This window comes from Scheffersomyces amazonensis (genome assembly GCF_036850825.1).
Source record: "Scheffersomyces amazonensis strain UFMG-HMD-26.3 chromosome Unknown RJT21scaffold_4, whole genome shotgun sequence".
NCBI classification, from domain to species: Eukaryota; Fungi; Ascomycota; class Pichiomycetes; order Serinales; family Debaryomycetaceae; genus Scheffersomyces; species Scheffersomyces amazonensis.
The window spans coordinates 116,139-134,303 of NW_027042744.1; the positions used below are offsets into that span (position 1 = coordinate 116,139).

Consider the following 18,165-nt stretch of genomic DNA (forward strand, 5'->3'; position numbering starts at 1 on the left):
ATAAACCAAATAATAGAGGAGACGCGTAAAGAATAAAACAGCAAGTATATACCAAAACTAGAAATGTACCCTTACAAATTCTTCACTTCAACTTTTGACGCTTCTTTTTGATCCCATTGCCAAATAAGTCCGGTGGATCACCTTTATATTCCTCAATTTTATCATCTTCATCAAGCTCCTCCGCATCGTAAAATAGTAGTAAAGAAAATCCACTTATATCCTCGCGTTCATAATAAGCACATCGGAAACTATCATTGACAGTATCAAAGTACTTAATGTTAAACCAGTCTTTCTTATACTTACCAAATTTGGAAATACATTCTACCACATGGCTTAAAAATCGATTAAGAGATATTGAAACCAACTTGTAAAAGTCTTCATTTTCATCGTGGATATACGATACTTTGTACACATATAAAGTGCCACTTCTACCATCTAATTCACCTTTGAATGTATGTACGATATCCTCTCTGTCGATCAAGGTCAGCCCCTTCGCTATTTCAAAATCTGAGGAAGTAAATGTCTCTACTAATTGAAGAGCCCATACCTTGTCATAATACTCTGCCTTTATGAACAAGCTTGGGAACGCTTTATTAGAAAACCCTCCTACCGCGGGATCAACGTAGTCAAACTGTTCCAGGTATTGTCTTTTAACAAATTCTATTTTACTTTGCCTGGAAGCTTCGAGTTCTTCAGACTCACTTCTTAATTTTCTTCTTATCTCTCTAGTGATTTCAACAGAGTTGGAAGCAGTAGTCTTAAAATAATTATCGAGGAAAGCACTCAAGATAAGGCCAAGCATTGGATAATGGAGGCTGTGATCCAATAAAAATACTTCGTAATCTAATTCCTTGCTAATGGTTCCATCTTTAGGGTTCACTACAGTATCAACTACTTTGGATGATAATATTCTTATCACTAATACAGAATCTACATCAAGCGCAAATCCCATTAATGACCGGCTGTATATCATCAGATATAAGAGTTCATTGACAAGTCGTCTAACATCTACAGACACTGAAAATATATCTTTATGTCTTTTAGCTTTATTGAAATTTTTATGTAAGCCCGCATATCTCATAATTACAGGCACATTATGGTTATCGGTTGTGAAACTAAAGGTAGGTGGTTGAACTGTAGGAAATAGTTCTATTCCATGAGTTTGTTCACAATCAAAAGTTGGATAGTAGTAACTTAATAGCTTTGTGATGGGCCTGAAAAAACAATATTTAAATGCAACATATGGATCTGTACTAATGCTCCCTCCTCCAACTCCAATGTTAGCAAGGAAATATCCCGTTCGTTTTATTGTGTGTACATCAATTTTAAGGTCCTTAATCATCAGTTCTAAATCAGGATCATCAAGCTTTTTTGCTTGAATATGAAGTTTGGGGTAAAATTCGTCGATGTGGGATGTGAATTCTATGGAGAGAGTATCACCATCATTCATTTTATCCCTTTCAGTAATACCGAAATGGTTAGGAAATTCTAAGTATTTTGAGTAAGGAACACGCTGTTGGGAGCGAAATGGAAATCTTAAGAAACATGTCAGGAAGAATATATTTTCAACAAAGTTAGAATAATCAACTGGACAATAACGACATATGCGACTCAAAACTTTATCGCTCATAACTTCTAAGTCTTGAGCAAACTGAGGAGACGATGTATATAAGCGATCCAATGTTAATTCCTTATTCCTTAAACTTATAAAAGGGAAACATGTAAGTAAGAACGCCAATCTTATTCTATTTTTATACACTCTACCATATTTGCAAGCATGGATTTCTCTCTTCAACTCTTCAAGCTCTGCCTCCCAATTTTTAATTGCCTCAGAGTCTCGTCTCTCGTCTAAAAGTAGAAACGTAGGGTCGCTGTAATGTTTAACCAGAGATTCAATCGACTTTTTAATGAGATCTTCATTGATCATAAGTTCTTTGGGCCAAGACTCAACCAGCATGATTTAATGATTCTTTGGATATAAGCATATTTAGAAAAACGATTAAACAACATAATGTGAACTTTTTCAATTGAGAGATTTTGAATTCTAACGTTTGGGTACGTAATATCGCATAGAAGTGTACAGGCAATCTAGACCCGACTATTGGGATTATTGAATTGCATTTTTTTTTTGACTACTAGTTTCCAGATATGAAATTAATAAAATTCTAATCTAGATTTAAATGTATTGAATTGGTAGATTCTACAAAGATTCAGTGTTATAGAAAGGTTCGTTTAAAACATCTTTTTGCAGCATAAAATAGAGATTATTCGCGATAAGTCTTTGTTTTGCGCACACTAATTGAATTATATGTATTACCTAATAAACCATTAGAGCCTTTTCCTAATGGTTCATCTCGATTTATCTCTAAACAATTATCTTCTAAGATGTATTAGCTTATATAACAATTCAATTTTTACTTCTTTGACGTTTTCTTTTGATCCGGTTGGGTTAAACTCATCTAAGTTGGTTGTAAATTCTGTAGATAGCGTGCCATCATTCCTTTTATCCCGTTCAGTAATACTAAAATGGTTAGAAAATTCTAAGTAGTTTGAGTAAGGAACACTTTAAGGGGTCGTGGTTATAGTGATGGTTAAAGGTGTATAATACAAATTCTGATTACTTCTACTTCTCCATACAGAATGTATGTCTGTGATTTTTCATTCTAAGTTAAAAAGCTTTGATACTATACTGAAGAATTTTGCATGGATTTCACAACTCCCATCCACTGATTTCAATCCATTGACATGGCTCTACTTGTCTGTCTATAAAGAACAGATAATTGTAAAATGTGAAATATTGTAGTCTTGGATATTCATGTAATCTTTCTTTTACCCAGTCTACTAAGCTTCTAATGTGTTGCTTGACTTCTTTATAGTCATTTACCTTTGGGCCATAAAACAAGTCGATTACTAAAAATGTTGATGGACACGTGCTAAACTTGACAAGTTGAAGAGTCGAACCACAATTCTTAAGCAAGTCCTTGGCTAAACCAATATAGTAGTGAACCCGCGGTATTGCATAGTCAACAGATAGACTAAACTTCTGAAGGCGAGTATTAGACAACAGTTGCAAAGATTCATTTGAAAGGAATCTTGTCATGCAATTCACGATAAGCGTCTCTATATTTGGGAATAATTTTATCAAATTTATGAAGTATTCATGTAAGTAACAACTATTAGTGCGTATTTGAATTTCTTTGATTTTTTCAGGACAAAATAATGGTAGGATTGAATGCAAAGGAAATTGGCTTTCAGTAGAAATATTGAAAGCTAAAGATCTTACTCCTGGAAATATTCCCTGTAATTCCAGTAGTACCCTGATGATGTTTGGTTCATTTAATAAAAGTTCCACGTTTCTTATGTTTCCTAGTTTATTTGCCATTTGCTTTATCTGATCAACGTAGCTGTGATTTAATTGTAGACATAATAGTTCAAATCTTTCAATTTATCGTATCTATCTATATTACAAGTATTAAAATTTATAAACGCCAAAAAAACTGATTCTCTAAATTTCACATCTTGGAATAATCCCGAATTATCTATTGAGAAATTTGTATGTGTAAATGTATTCAATTTCCGATGAATGATGGCACCGTCAGGCAGCATAAAACTTAATTTTCTCTTGTATAATTTATTCATGCATAGCAGGTGTAATCTTGAGTTGACAAGACTGAGGTCAAGTACATCGAGTTGGTTCAAGTGGTCTATAATTTGCGTCAAAATTTCATCAGGCAAAGATTCCAAGCTGGAGGCTATTTTGGGCAACAGTACGGAGGAATTTAAGCATGTTATCCTGTCAGTAATTATGAAGTCAAGCAACTTGTATAATACTAAATATTTCATATTTGTAAATAAGAAGAAAGCTCGTAGGAAATGATGTAGTTTGTAGTTTTAGGGGTAATGAATTAATTTATGCGATGGTATTCTTGCCCTTTTTCGCAACTATTTACTCTATATATTTGGCAACAATTAATATGCAGTCATTCCGTCTGTCGTGTGGCAACCTATTTCCGTGTAAGTTCTAATCAACCTAAAGCTTGATTAGCCAATTTAGGCCAACCTTGGTGCCTATGTTGGCACGGTAGATGACCATTTAAGGTCCAATACCATAACAATGCTACAGGTGGACTTTAGCCAAGTAATCGTTCTTGTCTTTACATTAAGTATATTGCATAATTCTATATAAATCTAAGTACATTTCGTAGGCTTTACCGTATATTTATACAGTATCATTTAGACCCGAAAAATCCCATAAATACAGGTTTTCTATCTAATTAACGGAATTTTGTTATAGTTACTTTGATGAAATTTATAGCAAGTCTTGTAGAGTTTGCCTTAAATCCAGGAATTAGTACGACATTTGTATATCGGCTTTAATCTATTGAGGCCGTACTGAAATTAATTATACATTATGTTTATCTCAAATACTAACAAGTCTTAGTATCAATTTTTTAATTGCTGAATTAAATATTAGAATCTCTATCAATATTGGTTTTGGAATGATTGTCGGCTAATTTGTATCATCTCGGCAAACAAGTTACCCTGATTTGCATCAATTTGAGTTTTCTACTGTGTAGTTTGGGCTTGATAAAATATTCAGCATTAAGTGAAAATAAACCTAACAGAGTGACCAACAAAGAAAGAGAAACCTTCTTCAACTAATTCTTCAATATTAACAGCAATTTCTTGATCTTCTAAATCATCTAAATCACCATAAACTAATTCATGTTCATAAGCTGGATTATTTATTGTTGAGCTCGAACTGGAACTGGAACTGGATCCAACTCCAATGGAATTCCAAGCCGATCATATACGGTATCCATTTACCTCTTTAAATTAGTAACATCTCTTTCTAATCCATCCACTTTATTAATCAATGAGCGTTGATTTGTTTCACTCAAATAGGGATCATAACGTGTCACTTTGGATATAACGGAATTTTCATTAGCAACATTAAAATGTTGTCTGAGATCATTTAAATCATTTGGATTTTGACGTTTTTCAATGAAATAAGCTCCGATACCTAAGAATCCACATATAATCAATAGTATTTTATTGACCCTCTCCCACACCTTGTTAGGGAAAATAACTTGAAAAGAATCAGAAATTTGGCTTGCAGCTAAACCAACGATGTATAAGAATCCTGGGATTGATTCCTTAACCACTTTCTTGATCAGACTGAAAATATTCATTTTGTTGTTAATCTTTAACGTGTTTTAGAAGAGAAGAGTAGAGTAGTTGAAATTTCAAAATATAGCCGCTGCCGTTCCTCTCTCAGGAACCTCACCAAAAAAAGTTCAATCTTAAATCAACATGCTCGTAAGGTTTCAAAAATAAGTTTAGTTTATATACCACGTAGACTCCTAGTTTAGTTATCAATATATACTACGAATTGTAATTATGAATTGTAATTATGGATACTAAAATGATTTACTGATTGATTCTACTATCGTGAACCAGATAGCAGGTCATGTTGAGAGAAAGGAATTGATTCAACTAAAAATCATCCAGATCATAATTGAGGAGTCACACTAAGATGACGAGAGCCTAAAATGCTTGACAATGAATAAAATTGGCTGGTGATGGCTGGTGCCATTTAGTAGTAATACTTTATTGATAGTTGCCAGGTAGAAGCTGCGAAAAGATGTTAGACTGCGAAGAAAACAGGAGCCTTTTTGTTCTACCCTCCAAAGTCTACCTTTTCGGGTAGTAGTGCGCGCGTAAAAAGTCACCTGTTTAAATATTTGAGCCGGAAACGACCTAAGATTACGTTGTGGTAGATTTGGCTGCAAGTTTAATTACACATAATAATACTGGTACGAGATTGGATGTTCATTCACGCTGACTGAAAAGTTTTCTCTCCACTTTGGCAAAAGTATAAATATGGGGGACTTGCATATATCGTTACACAGTTACTATTTTATAAATTAGTGGAAGAAGTTTGTAATTATTTATATATATATTGTAACCAAAGTCGTGTACTATTTATATCCTGGTGCTCCAGATATACCTGGTATACCAGCAGGAGATCCAGATGAGGGCCAATTGTATTCTTACATGATGGGCAAGGTTAGAGCTAAAAATATTGAAAACAGCTTGTTTGAACTTAAGCCAAACATTAGCTAAAACTATTACATCATTTCTACAATATTCTATAGCCCAATCAATAAGCCTGCATTTAATATCTAAATAAAGTTATCCTTATCCTTATCCTTATCCTTATCCTTATTTACATAGTAAAACTAACGTTTTCTTAAACATAATTAATTTTACAAATGGTTTATACAATATTAAGATAGATACATTAACAAAAATACTAATACTAGAATAAACTAGAAAACACAACATTAAAAATAATAATAGTAGAAATAAAAATATATAGCTATTGCAAATATAATAATAGCAAATCTAAATACAAGGAATCTAAACCAAAAGGACACCATTGGAAACTTCATGGACTCTAATTCTAGTTGGCTTTTCTTTAATAATTTGAAATGAATCATTAGAAAAGTTTGGAGTTTCAACTTTAGTCTCTGAATCATTTTTTTCCATATGAAATAATGCATCATTAACATCAATATCTTCTTCTTCATCTTCTTCTTTAATAGTATTAGTACTATAACTAGTTGATAATTCTTCTTTATTATGATGTCCATTATTTGAAGAATGTAATAATTGTTGAATTGGACTTTCATTATCTTTAAAATGAGATAAAGTGTAATTCTTTGGTGATTTAACTAAAGTACTATTAAGGAATTGTTCACGATCAAGTAATGTTAATGATGCAATAGTCTTACTATTTTCAAAAGTTGGAATTATATTGGCAATATCTCTCATATTAAAGAATAATTTCTAATCAACCTAAGGGTTCAATGATTTTACAAGTTTATTGAATTTAATTTTATAGGATTTAACTAGACAACTACCATTCATTATCGATTATTCTCTTCAATGTATCCATTTCGAATTTCTTAGCCAATTCGAAGTCAATATTATATTCATCATAGCTAAACTTGGATAATCTACATTGACCAAAATCTATAAAATAGATTTGACCATTAGCATAAATTATATGGGATCTTTTAATATTTCCATGTAATAACCCTTTATTATGGAGGTATTTAAGGGCCCTTTCAGCCAATATCCAAGCTTCGTCTTTGGTTATCCTTGATGTATCTTCTGCAAGGTATTGCTCTAAAATATAATATCCAATAAGTGGACTTTTCCACTTTAAATATCCATAATCTAAGATATATGGTATATATCCATTGTTATGTTCAGTACTGTTTGGAACTAACATGGATATTCCTTGAGGGTTTTCCTTTGTCAAGATTTTAAAAGCATCAATTTCTCTCTGATGCATGGTTAATGCAAATACTAATGCTTTATTTAATTCATTTTGACAAGATGATTCTGAACTCCTTCTAAAAACAGGATTATAAACCTTGAGAACAAATAACTTATTGTGATTTACTCCAGGACCAATATAGCGAACTAAAACGACTTGAGAATTAAATTGATCCCTCGTCTTCTCTGTAACATCTTGGAGAATTAATACAATTTTAAATTGACGTTCTGGAATAGTTCTATAAGAATTTTCCAAGTTACGAAGGCGAATATGATAAGCTTTAGGGATTTCAAATTCAGAGTTTTTATACTCTTTCTTTACTTTGTTAAATTTAAATTTCTTAAAGTTTACTTTATAGAAGTCTTCGACAATTTTATATCTTTCATTATCATCACGTTTTATTTCAACATCAGCCTTTTGCACCCATGATCTTAATTTTTCCATTTTGACATTAATATCTTGATCAATATTGACCATTCGGCTATTAATAATCGTTGCCATGATTGCTGTCAAACTGACCCTTGATCCATGTTCAAAAATAGCAAAATCGAAATTAATTGGATAAACAAGATCATTTCCTATTCTTGAAACATTTATCTTGCTATTATAATTTTCATGGGTTATCTTTAAGACAATTATAAACTCGTTTTCTATTATTAAAGCAACGTCTGAAGCTGTTTCAAGCATTTGATAACTCACTTGTATCAATATTTGATTGATTGAATTTCCGTTTCCCTGATCGATTACATTTTTAATACCTTTAATCCTAAATTCTATAGGAATCCTAAGTCGTACATTATCTTTATCGAAACAGATAGTATAATTCGGTATTGACAAATTATTATGGTAATCTTCTCTTTCAAATGAGAAATTTCCAACTGAAGGCCTGAAATATTCCAAAATAGGTTCGATAGCTTGCTCAGCTGCCATCATCATGTCATACCGAGATGTACTGAAATAGTTATTTCCATATCCATTTTCATTTATTTTCTTTATATCTAATTTAAAGTTAATCATTAAGTCCTGTGTAATTCTAAGCAGAACATCATTTAAATTAGGATGAATTAGGCAATATTTGTCTAATACTGTTGGATTGTAGTTATTTATTAAACTAGAATAATTACTTTTGTAGGAAGTTAAAGGCAAAGGAACCGAAAATGAACTGGATAATTTAAATATTGAATTTAGTTTAAAGCGGAAGTACCTAAAGTGAATACTTGAACGATACTTTCCGTGTATATATGTAAGGATCTCCGTCTGTATTAAGTCTGATAGTTTGGCGTAGTCTTTAACAAAATCATGTGAAGAAAGATACAGTTTATCCAACGCAAGTATAGAAGGTCTAGCTATGGCTGCTAAATGAAATCGACTTAAAATGAAAGATAATTTTAACCTATTTAACCACAAGTCGTCATCATCTGAACTAGCTGAATTAAGTATTCTTTTTGAATTTAATTTTCTTTTCCATTGTGCTTCACAATCATCATAATAAACAAAGAGGTTGTAATCGCCCCCCTCGTTTATCTCATCAATTAGAAATTCTATTGATGATTGAACTAACGGTTTATCGATGTATTCTTGCATTGCTGAAGGTGAAGAGATAGTGGTTAAAAGATGAAATTACAGAAGTTCGCAGCCAAATTATGCATAAATTTCGCGAAGATAAATACAAGTCCAATGGTCACGCGTAAATTTCGTACAAATTTAGGAAATTAAGAATTGTTCATTATGTATAAGTATTATAGAATAGATCTTTAGAAATCTCCTGGAACAGGATAAGTTGAGACCCAGGCGGCAACTTCTTCACCTAAAGCTTTGACTTCTGAACTTTCATTGGCTAAAGATTTGAATGAAGCAAGTAATTCCTTTGGTACTTTCCCTTGTTCTTGAGCTTTCAAGTTTAATGAGATTTCAACAGCTCTATCAATAAATCCAGCAACTTTATCAAATTCTTCTTTACCAAAACCTCTTGTAGTCATGGCAGGAGTACCAACTCTTAAACCAGATGGGAATAAAGCTGAAGTATCACCAGGAACAGTATTTTTATTAGCAGCAATATTAGCTCTTTCTAAAACACCTTCAACTCTTGCACCATCAATATTTTTTGATCTTAAATCAACTAAGATTAAATGAGTATCAGTACCATCTGAAACTAATTTGAAACCTTTAGATACTAAAGCATCAGCAAATGTCTTTGCATTATCAATAACATCTTGTTGATATTGTTTGTATTCTGGATATTGAGTTTGCTTTAATGCAACTGCTAATGCTGAAATGGTATGATTATGTGGACCACCTTGATGAGCAGGGAATACTGAGAAATTAATTTTTCTTTCTAAATCATAATGAATTTCTTTACCCTTTTTAGTAACCTTTTTTATACCCTTTCTAAAGAAGATCATTGCCCCTCTTGGACCTCTTAAAGATTTATGAGTAGTAGTAGTAACAATATCAGAATATGGGAAAGGAGATTCAGTAACTCCAGCTGATACTAAACCAGAAATATGAGCCATATCACTTAATAAGTAAGCACCAACTTTATTAGCAATAGCTTTCATTCTCTTATAATCAATAACTCTAGAATAAGCTGAGGCACCAGCGACAATAACCTTAGGTCTAAATAAAATAGCATTAGCTTCTAAAGTATCATAATCAATAATACCAGTCTTTTCATTTAATCTATAAGGCATAGTTTGGAAATATTTGGAGACATAAGAGATTTTTGATGAAGGAGTTTGATAACCATGAGATAAATGACCACCATGAGGTAAATCTAAACCCATAATTCTATCACCAACTTCTAATATAGCGGAATAAGCATATAAATTAGCTGGTGCTCCGGATAATGGTTGAACATTAACACCCCATTGTTCAGGATCTAAGTCAAAAGCTTCTAAAGCTCTCTTTTGACATAATCTTTCAGCTTTATCAATAATTTCATTCCCACCATAATATCTTTCACCTGGATAACCTTCAGAATATTTATTTTGCATTTCAGAACCTAACAAATCCATAACAGCTTTAGAAGTGAAATTTTCAGAAGGAATTAAAGTAATTGAATTCTTTTGTCTTTGTTTCTCTTGATTTAAGATATCAGCCATTTCTGGATCTACTTCAGAAACTGATTTAGAGATCAAGTTAAGTGCATTAGATGATAATGCATAATGTCTTCTAGTAATCATACCAGGGATTTGCCTGGTAGATTGAGTTCTTAATGAACGTAAACTGGCAGAAAGCATTGTTCAATTATTACTAAGTTAACCACCTAATTGTATAGTATCTATAAACTTTAAAAATAGTAGATTTTATAAACCTCTTATAATTTTTCAACCCTCGCTATGACACATCGCTTTTGGACATTCCAGAAAAAAATATATCCCGTTGCGGCCAAGTCACGTGCTTCAGACTCCGGTTGTAAATAAAACTTAATGTGTCCCCGCAAAATAAAAGCTTATGCGAAGAGTTGATTCAGAGTCATATGGACTTTGGAGCAGAGTCAAGGATTAAAAGGATTCATCCAGAGTCAACTCTTTTAACATCAGAGTTAAGTTTCATGATCTTTAAATATAATAGTATGATTGACTCCACATTTTATACCCTTATGACAGAATAGTATGGAATTAAACCATTCATCAGCATAGAAATTATCTATTCCACATCTTTTATCAGGGTCAGATTCAAAAATTTGACTCGTGAGCGAAAGAGAATGTGATGGTAAATATCGAAGTACTGAAGGTTTACCAATTTCTAAATGTGTCTTTTCATCATATATAGGATTCGGTAGTATATCTGCGGATTGTTGATCATATTCTGGATTAGGTTGAATGAAAGCGAAATATCTTTCATCGGAAATTTTGGCAGATTTCCAAGGGAACTTTTTATTTAATAAATAATAAAGAATTATACCTAAAGACCAAATATCGGCTTTTTTACCATCATACCGAATTTTTTCAAGGGTTTCAGGTGCAAAATAAGTAGGTGAACCTACTAAACCAATTGCTTGTTTATTTTGATGGACATCAGCTGCTGTAACCAAATCGATAATTTTCACCGTACGAGTTGATATATCTACAATTAAATTTTCTAATTTAAGATCTCGATGACATATATCATGATCATGAAGATATTTTACACCTTGACAAACTTGTTTCCAAACGCATTGCATTCCTAATGGATCTAATTTATCTTTTGGAGTAGATTTGATTAATTGATATAAATTTGGACTTCCTGCTTCCATGAACGTTTTAACAGTTAAACCATTAAATGAAACATCATATTTATATACTTGAATAATATTCTCATGATCTAGATGACGTAGAGTATTATATTCATAAAGTACTCTATCTTTATATTCAGATTTCGTTTCATACATTTCTTTAGAATGATAAGTTTTGACAGCATATTTAAATTCAGGTGATGATCTTGATCTAAATAGATCTACTCTACCGGAAACTCCATCACCTACCTGATTTATTCTTATATCATTTCTGGAAAATTTTAGATTATTAGTTGAATTTTTAGAACTTAATGAAGAAGTAGACTTATTTAATGAATTAGATGAATTCAATTGGGTCAACTCATGTTTTGAAGATCTTGAAAATAATCCCATTTAGATCTTAAGGAAGGAGAATGTAAAGTTTATTATCTTTAATATTATTATTTATTACTAATGTCGCTAATTGAAAATTGACGTTAAGTTTATTCTTTTATTAAGATAGTTTCTCCATAGATAGGATTTAAATACTAAAGTAGTAATTTATCCATATGCTCCACTAGTAGATTTTGTATTAGAACAAATTTAGTGCCTGCATAAGGAACACTCACCAAAGTACACTACTTTCCATTACAATATGAGAAGATATCCCTGCATACAAACCGGGAAACTTTTGTAGCCATTTACTAAAATGGCCCGAAACAGGCCGGATTAGGAAGGAGGTCCGGTACCCTTTTGGAGGTGTATTTCCTATTTTGTACGATATTCCTTACTTGGCTGGGGGTAAGCGGCGGCGGATGAAAGAGAAGGTCAGACTTTCCCCCATAATTCTTAATGACTTTTTTTTCTTTCACTAAAAATAGTAGCCGATTAGGGGATTTTTACTCACTAGACATTGAATTTTAGTGAGAGGCAAAATGGGCAATACGACAAGCCATTTTTATTGCTCATTGTCACCCTGTTTGTGAACAAAAAGATAACCATCTATATTAAATTTCATATCTCTTATTTCTCCTTTCTTCTTTTCTTATAATTAATATTTGTAATTGATATATATATCTCAACTTCAATTCAATTCCAATACTAAGTTTGTAATTGTCATTGATATTCTATAAATTAATATGAGATTATCTATATCAGTTACTACTTTATTAGCTGCGGCTTGTGCCATTGGTAACTCCAATGCGTTATCCATTCCATCATTTGCTAATCCTCAACAATTATTAAATTTAGAACATTATGGTAATGCTTTTAATAGTCAAATGGATAAATTTGCTCAATCTGCTCTTAATGGTAATATTGTAACCGCTATTGCAAATTATTTTAATGAACCTTTAGAATCAATTTCTGAAGAAACTAAGAAAATTTGGCTGGATTTAATTTTACAATTTCCTCAATCAGTTACTAATTTAAATTTTAAATCAAATCCAAAGAAAGCAACTAAAGGTAAAGGTAAATTTGATGTTCATGTTACTGATAAAAAATTCCCAGGTCATCAATTAAGAGTAAAATCAACTCCTGAATCTTTAGGAGTTGATACTGTTAAACAATATTCTGGTTATTTAGATGTTGAAGAAGAAGATAAACATTTCTTTTATTGGTTTTTTGAATCAAGAAATGATCCAAAGAATGATCCTGTTGTTTTATGGTTAAATGGTGGTCCAGGTTGTTCATCACTTACTGGTTTATTTTTTGAATTAGGTCCATCTTCAATTACTGCTGGTATTAAACCAAAATTTAATCCAAGTGCTTGGAATAATAATGCTTCTGTTATTTTCTTAGATCAACCTGTTAATGTTGGTTACTCTTATTCTTCTGAATCCGTTTCAAATACCATTGCTGCTGGTAAAGATGTTTACGCATTCTTAGAATTATTCTTTAAACAATTCCCTCAATATAATAATTTACCATTCCATATTGCTGGTGAATCTTATGCTGGTCATTATATTCCTGTTTTTGCTTCAGAAATCTTATCTCATGAAGAACGTACATTTAATTTAACTTCAGTTTTAATTGGTAATGGATTAACTGATCCATTAGTTCAATATGAATATTATGAACCAATGGCTTGTGGTGAAGGTGGTGAACCATCAGTTTTATCACCAGAAGAATGTCAAGGTATGACTGATGCTATTCCAAGATGTACATCATTAATTAAGAGTTGTTATGAATCAGAATCTATTTGGTCATGTGTTCCAGCATCAATTTATTGTAATAATGCTGAAATGGGTCCTTATCAAAGAACTGGTAGAAATGTTTATGATATTAGAACTATGTGTGAAGGATCTAATTTATGTTATTCTGATTTAGAATATATTGATCAATATTTAAATCTTGAAGATGTTAAAGCCGCTTTAGGAGTTGAAGTTGATGAATATGAATCATGTAATTTTGATATTAATAGAAACTTTTTATTAGCTGGTGATTGGATGAAACCATACTATAAGAATGTTATTAATTTATTAGAATCTGATGTTCCAGTTTTAATTTATGCTGGTGATAAAGATTTCATTTGTAATTGGTTAGGTAATCAAGCTTGGACTAATGCATTAGAATGGTCCGGATCAGCTGGATTCTCTAAAGCTCCAGTAAAATCATGGGAAGTTAATGGTAAACCAGCTGGTGAAGTTAAGAATTATAAACATTTTACTTTCTTAAGAGTCTTTGGTGGTGGACATATGGTTCCATATGATCAACCTGAAAGTTCTTTAGATATGGTTAACAGATGGTTAAGTGGTGACTACAAATTTTAGTTTCCACTAGTTATTACTACTATTAATCGATTGATTATTAGTTATTAGTTCTTAGTTATTATTATTATTATTTTATATATGTTACTCTATTATTTATTTCATTGACTTAACAATTGAAGTGCACTCTCAAAAAGACAACATACATACATTTATCTTATTGTTTTTAAATTGTATAGTAGTGGGATCGTCAAGTGACGTGACATTGAGGGCGCTTAGTCGTTCTTTTTCGGCATTGTTAGCAATTAGATTTTTCACACCCAAAAACGCAGCAACTTCCTAATTAGGCAATGTATAAACATTCAATTCTTTAATGTTTTTCATGTTTTGTAACTTTAGCCATCTTTTGTTGCAATGAGTTACCATTAGTATTGTATTTACTTAAATCGATCTAAGGGACGAAGAGAAGCTGATTTAAAGTTCGACATATACATTGTCGTGTTTGAGTGACGGGGAAACAATTAGGTACTAAACAAATTTGTTTTGTGTTTGCGAAGAGTATATGTCAATAGTGAAACCTTCTCGAAACAAATCATTATATTTGAACTATACACTAACTTATTCAAGCTTAACTATCGTATTTAGTTATATAACAATAGATAAACATCATCTTGACGAATTTCATTTCAATTATTCATTTCAATTATTCATTTCAATTATTCATTTCAATAAATTCAATTTAATTATTCACTTTTGACGAACGATAACTTCATATAAATATTAATTTAACTCCTATCAACATCCATGAGTTCCAGTAAAATACATCATCAATGAGATACAAATTACCCATCATACTAATATATCTAATTGTTATTGCTTGCTCAATTGCAACTTCAATAATTGGATTATTGGTTCAAGTGGACAATATTAATTCTTATATTCCTTTATTAATTTATGATATATCAGGATTGGTATTATTATGTATAACTTTATTTAATTTAATTTGGTTAAGTTTCCGAGGTTATCAATATTTATTACAAATCATTAGTTATATCATATTATCATTATTTTATATAGTCACAGGAATTTATCTTATAGTACAATTCATAGGTAACAAATTCCAATTTATACCCAAACCAAATGGAATTCATCCACCACCTCATTGGAATATAATCCTTAGTGTTATATTCATTGTCAATATTATATTTATTGCATTATCACAAATATTACTGCTTATACAATACTTCTCAATACTTAAACAACAATACAATCAAGATATTGAAAATTCATCTCATTCAGAAACTTCTTCAAATAGAACTCACGTTGTACATTCAAATAATAAGAAGGATACCTATATAAATTCACCTACAAATTTAGAGGCTCTAGAAAAAGCCCATGAACGTCAACAACAAATCCCTTTCACTAATTATCTCTCTAAAAGGATTAGTGAACAAACCCTCATAGGCAATACCATCACCAATAATGATATAAACAATCAAATATCTAGAATAACCAATAAGAATAATAACAACAAAAATAATAAAAATAACAATGATAACAACAACCAAAATATTATTTCAAATAATGAAGAATCTGCTGCTGAATTAGATTTCATCTTAAAAAAGTCAATTGAAATTCAAAGTTTTGATAGAACCCTTCTTGACTACGATACAAATAATTGGATGTCAACTGGTTTGAATTCAATGTTCATCAAACAAGATTTAGTCAAAGCACAATCATCTCCTGATTTATTATACAAGACTAGATTTGGACTTTTCGCTGGAAGATCAAGATCCAATCTAAACTTAGCTACATCTACTAATATACCAAAATTAACTTATGATTTGAGACATACCAATAGTATTTCAACTATACCGAATTTAAATGGTAATAAATCTACTATCAAATCATCACAAAATATTGGTAAATCAATGCCTAATCTTAGGAATAGTATAAGTGAAGGTAAAATTACTGAGAGTACTTCAAAGGCTTCACTTTCTACTTTATATACAGAAAATTCAGTAAATGGAATATCTAGAAGTGTATCATTATTAAATTCAAATTGTTCATCAAATAATGCCTCTCGAATATTATTAGATGAACTTGAACAATTTGATAATAATCAGAAGAGTACTGATCTTACCAGAAGATCCAAATCTACCAGTTGCATAAATAATTCTACCAATCAAAAGTCAAAGCAAAAGTTAATATCAATGAATGGTGAAAGACATTTCCTTTCACAAGTCAATGAAAGTTTACTTCCCTCAGTTTTAAAGAGTGGTGAGAGTCCCATAATGGAATCTAAACGTAAACAAGAAGCATTTATAAATCCCACCAATAATCCTGAGCCACCATATAATACTATAATTAAAGATGATTCAGTTTATAATTTAGGTCCATCATTAAGTCCAGTTGGAGAAGTAGAAGATTCTGGATCCAGAAAATCAATTGATAGTACAAATTTACCATATTTAAGTAATGAATTTGATAGTCATTCTGTGAATGAAACAGATTTCAATGGATTTGATCAAGGATATTCTATACCACCCAATAATAAATCCATAAACCAAAAGGGCCAAATAACAGGAAAACTGTATGGCTCAATAAAACCTCACACGAAGCAAGACGAAGAATATCCCTTGGTATTGAATGGACTTGAAAGAATTCCCCCATCTTCAACTGATACCAGTTTGAATTGGAAAGTATCTCGAAATGCCTCTGGAGTTAATACAATTTCATTAGATGAATGGAATAATCATTCAGAAGCATATCAAGAGAATCTTAATAGAAATGGTGCTAGCCTTAATGTACCAGGTTTATCACACGTTGTTTCCGATTATAATCTTACTTTATTACAAAATAATGGAGCAAATACTGAGATTTCTGGAGATTATTTATTACCACCAAAGGAAGGAATAGTTGATAATATTGATAATTTGTCAGATATTCAAACGACGTCAAGTTCTAAACAAATGAATAATGCTAATGTTAATAATACAAGAATATCATCAGTGAGTAGATCATATAGTGCTCCTTCATTGCATACATTTAGGAATCTAAGTGATTCAAGTAATGCAAAACTTAATACCCAAATTCCTGATTCATCAATAATTTCACTGAGTGTTACATTAAGACCATATTCTACACCACCAGAGGCATATGTTGAAGAAGAAAATAATGAACTGACTAAATCAGAACATTCTCCAATTAAACGATTATGGGAAAGTCCTAAACGAATTGCTTCATCATTAAGAAGGAAATCAAGAAGATTAAGTGCTGGAATTAATTCTGAATCAATGATTAATTCAAATAGTCATAAACATAGTAATTCAGTTATATCCAATACTTTATCAGTAAAATCTAATGTTTCATCAAGATCAGGTTCACCTAGAAAATCATTAAAATCTATTTTATATACTACTAAATCTCATCATAGAAATAATTCATCAATTCCTACCTTTAATATGTCAATTCCAACCACAAAGTTATCATCAGAATTATCTGAAGTTCCAGCCTTATCTGTTGGTTCAGCTCCATATATAGGTGAAGAACCGATTGATTTTTGGGATTTAGATACTAATCCAGGATCCGAACGATCTAGAATTAGTTCTTTACCCAGTGCCGTCATTGGAGAATATGATAAGGAGAAATGGAGAACTTTAAAGGCACTTGAGAATCAAGAGAAGGTATCGTTTAATATAGAAGCTTAATGTCTGGAAAATTATCATTTTACTATAGAGGATTAATCTGAGTATTAATCTTAGTTTTAATCTATGTATATACCCATTAATTGTATATTAATTGTATATTAATAGTATATTAATTTTATATTTATTGTATAATTATTGTAATGATTGCAAAATTTGTGTAGCGCCCGCTTTTTGTAAATGTCGCATCGCTAAAATTTAAAAATA

The 18,165-nt window shown here is 31.2% G+C and overlaps 9 protein-coding genes across 9 annotated transcripts; 2 read left to right on the forward strand and 7 right to left on the reverse strand. All coding sequences in view use genetic code 12, as the record gives it.

Moving 5' to 3' along the window:
• Positions 1-82: 82 nt before the first annotated feature.
• Positions 83-1,957, reverse strand: RJT21DRAFT_5078 (uncharacterized protein; the record flags this gene model as incomplete). Its single annotated transcript, XM_064884864.1, has 1 exon — positions 83-1,957. The coding sequence occupies one exon, from the start codon at positions 1,955-1,957 to the stop codon at positions 83-85; it is 1,875 nt and encodes a 624-aa protein (XP_064737550.1).
• Positions 1,958-2,654: 697 nt separating this feature from the next.
• On the reverse strand, positions 2,655-3,444 carry RJT21DRAFT_120855 (uncharacterized protein). Its single transcript, XM_064881871.1, has one exon. It carries the CDS (start codon positions 3,380-3,382, stop codon positions 2,711-2,713), a length of 672 nt encoding a protein of 223 aa, XP_064737551.1. The 5' UTR covers positions 3,383-3,444; the 3' UTR covers positions 2,655-2,710.
• A 581-nt stretch (positions 3,445-4,025) lies between these two features.
• RJT21DRAFT_126928 (uncharacterized protein) lies at positions 4,026-5,307 on the reverse strand (the record flags this gene model as incomplete). Its single annotated transcript, XM_064882881.1, has 3 exons — positions 4,828-5,307; positions 4,632-4,762; positions 4,026-4,060 (listed from the first exon to the last, which is right to left on the reverse strand). The coding sequence occupies exons 1-3, from the start codon at positions 5,190-5,192 to the stop codon at positions 4,026-4,028; spliced, it is 531 nt and encodes a 176-aa protein (XP_064737552.1). The 5' UTR covers positions 5,193-5,307.
• Positions 5,308-6,237: 930 nt separating this feature from the next.
• Positions 6,238-6,837, reverse strand: RJT21DRAFT_132992 (uncharacterized protein; the record flags this gene model as incomplete). The annotated part of the gene is made up of 1 exon (XM_064883165.1): positions 6,238-6,837. One exon carries the CDS (start codon positions 6,835-6,837, stop codon positions 6,424-6,426), a length of 414 nt encoding a protein of 137 aa, XP_064737553.1. The 3' UTR covers positions 6,238-6,423.
• RJT21DRAFT_37810 (uncharacterized protein) lies at positions 6,809-9,017 on the reverse strand. Its single transcript, XM_064884387.1, has one exon. The coding sequence runs from the start codon at positions 8,930-8,932 to the stop codon at positions 6,923-6,925; it is 2,010 nt and encodes a 669-aa protein (XP_064737554.1). The 5' UTR covers positions 8,933-9,017; the 3' UTR covers positions 6,809-6,922.
• Positions 9,018-10,740, reverse strand: SHM1 (glycine hydroxymethyltransferase). Its single transcript, XM_064884385.1, has one exon. The coding sequence runs from the start codon at positions 10,585-10,587 to the stop codon at positions 9,103-9,105; it is 1,485 nt and encodes a 494-aa protein (XP_064737555.1). The 5' UTR covers positions 10,588-10,740; the 3' UTR covers positions 9,018-9,102.
• On the reverse strand, positions 10,516-12,319 carry PRR2 (Prr2p). The gene has a single exon (XM_064884386.1). The coding sequence runs from the start codon at positions 11,955-11,957 to the stop codon at positions 10,893-10,895; it is 1,065 nt and encodes a 354-aa protein (XP_064737556.1). The 5' UTR covers positions 11,958-12,319; the 3' UTR covers positions 10,516-10,892.
• A 228-nt stretch (positions 12,320-12,547) lies between these two features.
• Positions 12,548-14,703, forward strand: CPY1 (carboxypeptidase C). The gene has a single exon (XM_064881872.1). The coding sequence runs from the start codon at positions 12,683-12,685 to the stop codon at positions 14,312-14,314; it is 1,632 nt and encodes a 543-aa protein (XP_064737557.1). The 5' UTR covers positions 12,548-12,682; the 3' UTR covers positions 14,315-14,703.
• Positions 14,704-18,093, forward strand: RJT21DRAFT_120858 (uncharacterized protein). Its single transcript, XM_064881873.1, has one exon. The coding sequence runs from the start codon at positions 15,082-15,084 to the stop codon at positions 17,959-17,961; it is 2,880 nt and encodes a 959-aa protein (XP_064737558.1). The 5' UTR covers positions 14,704-15,081; the 3' UTR covers positions 17,962-18,093.
• Positions 18,094-18,165: the final 72 nt, after the last annotated feature.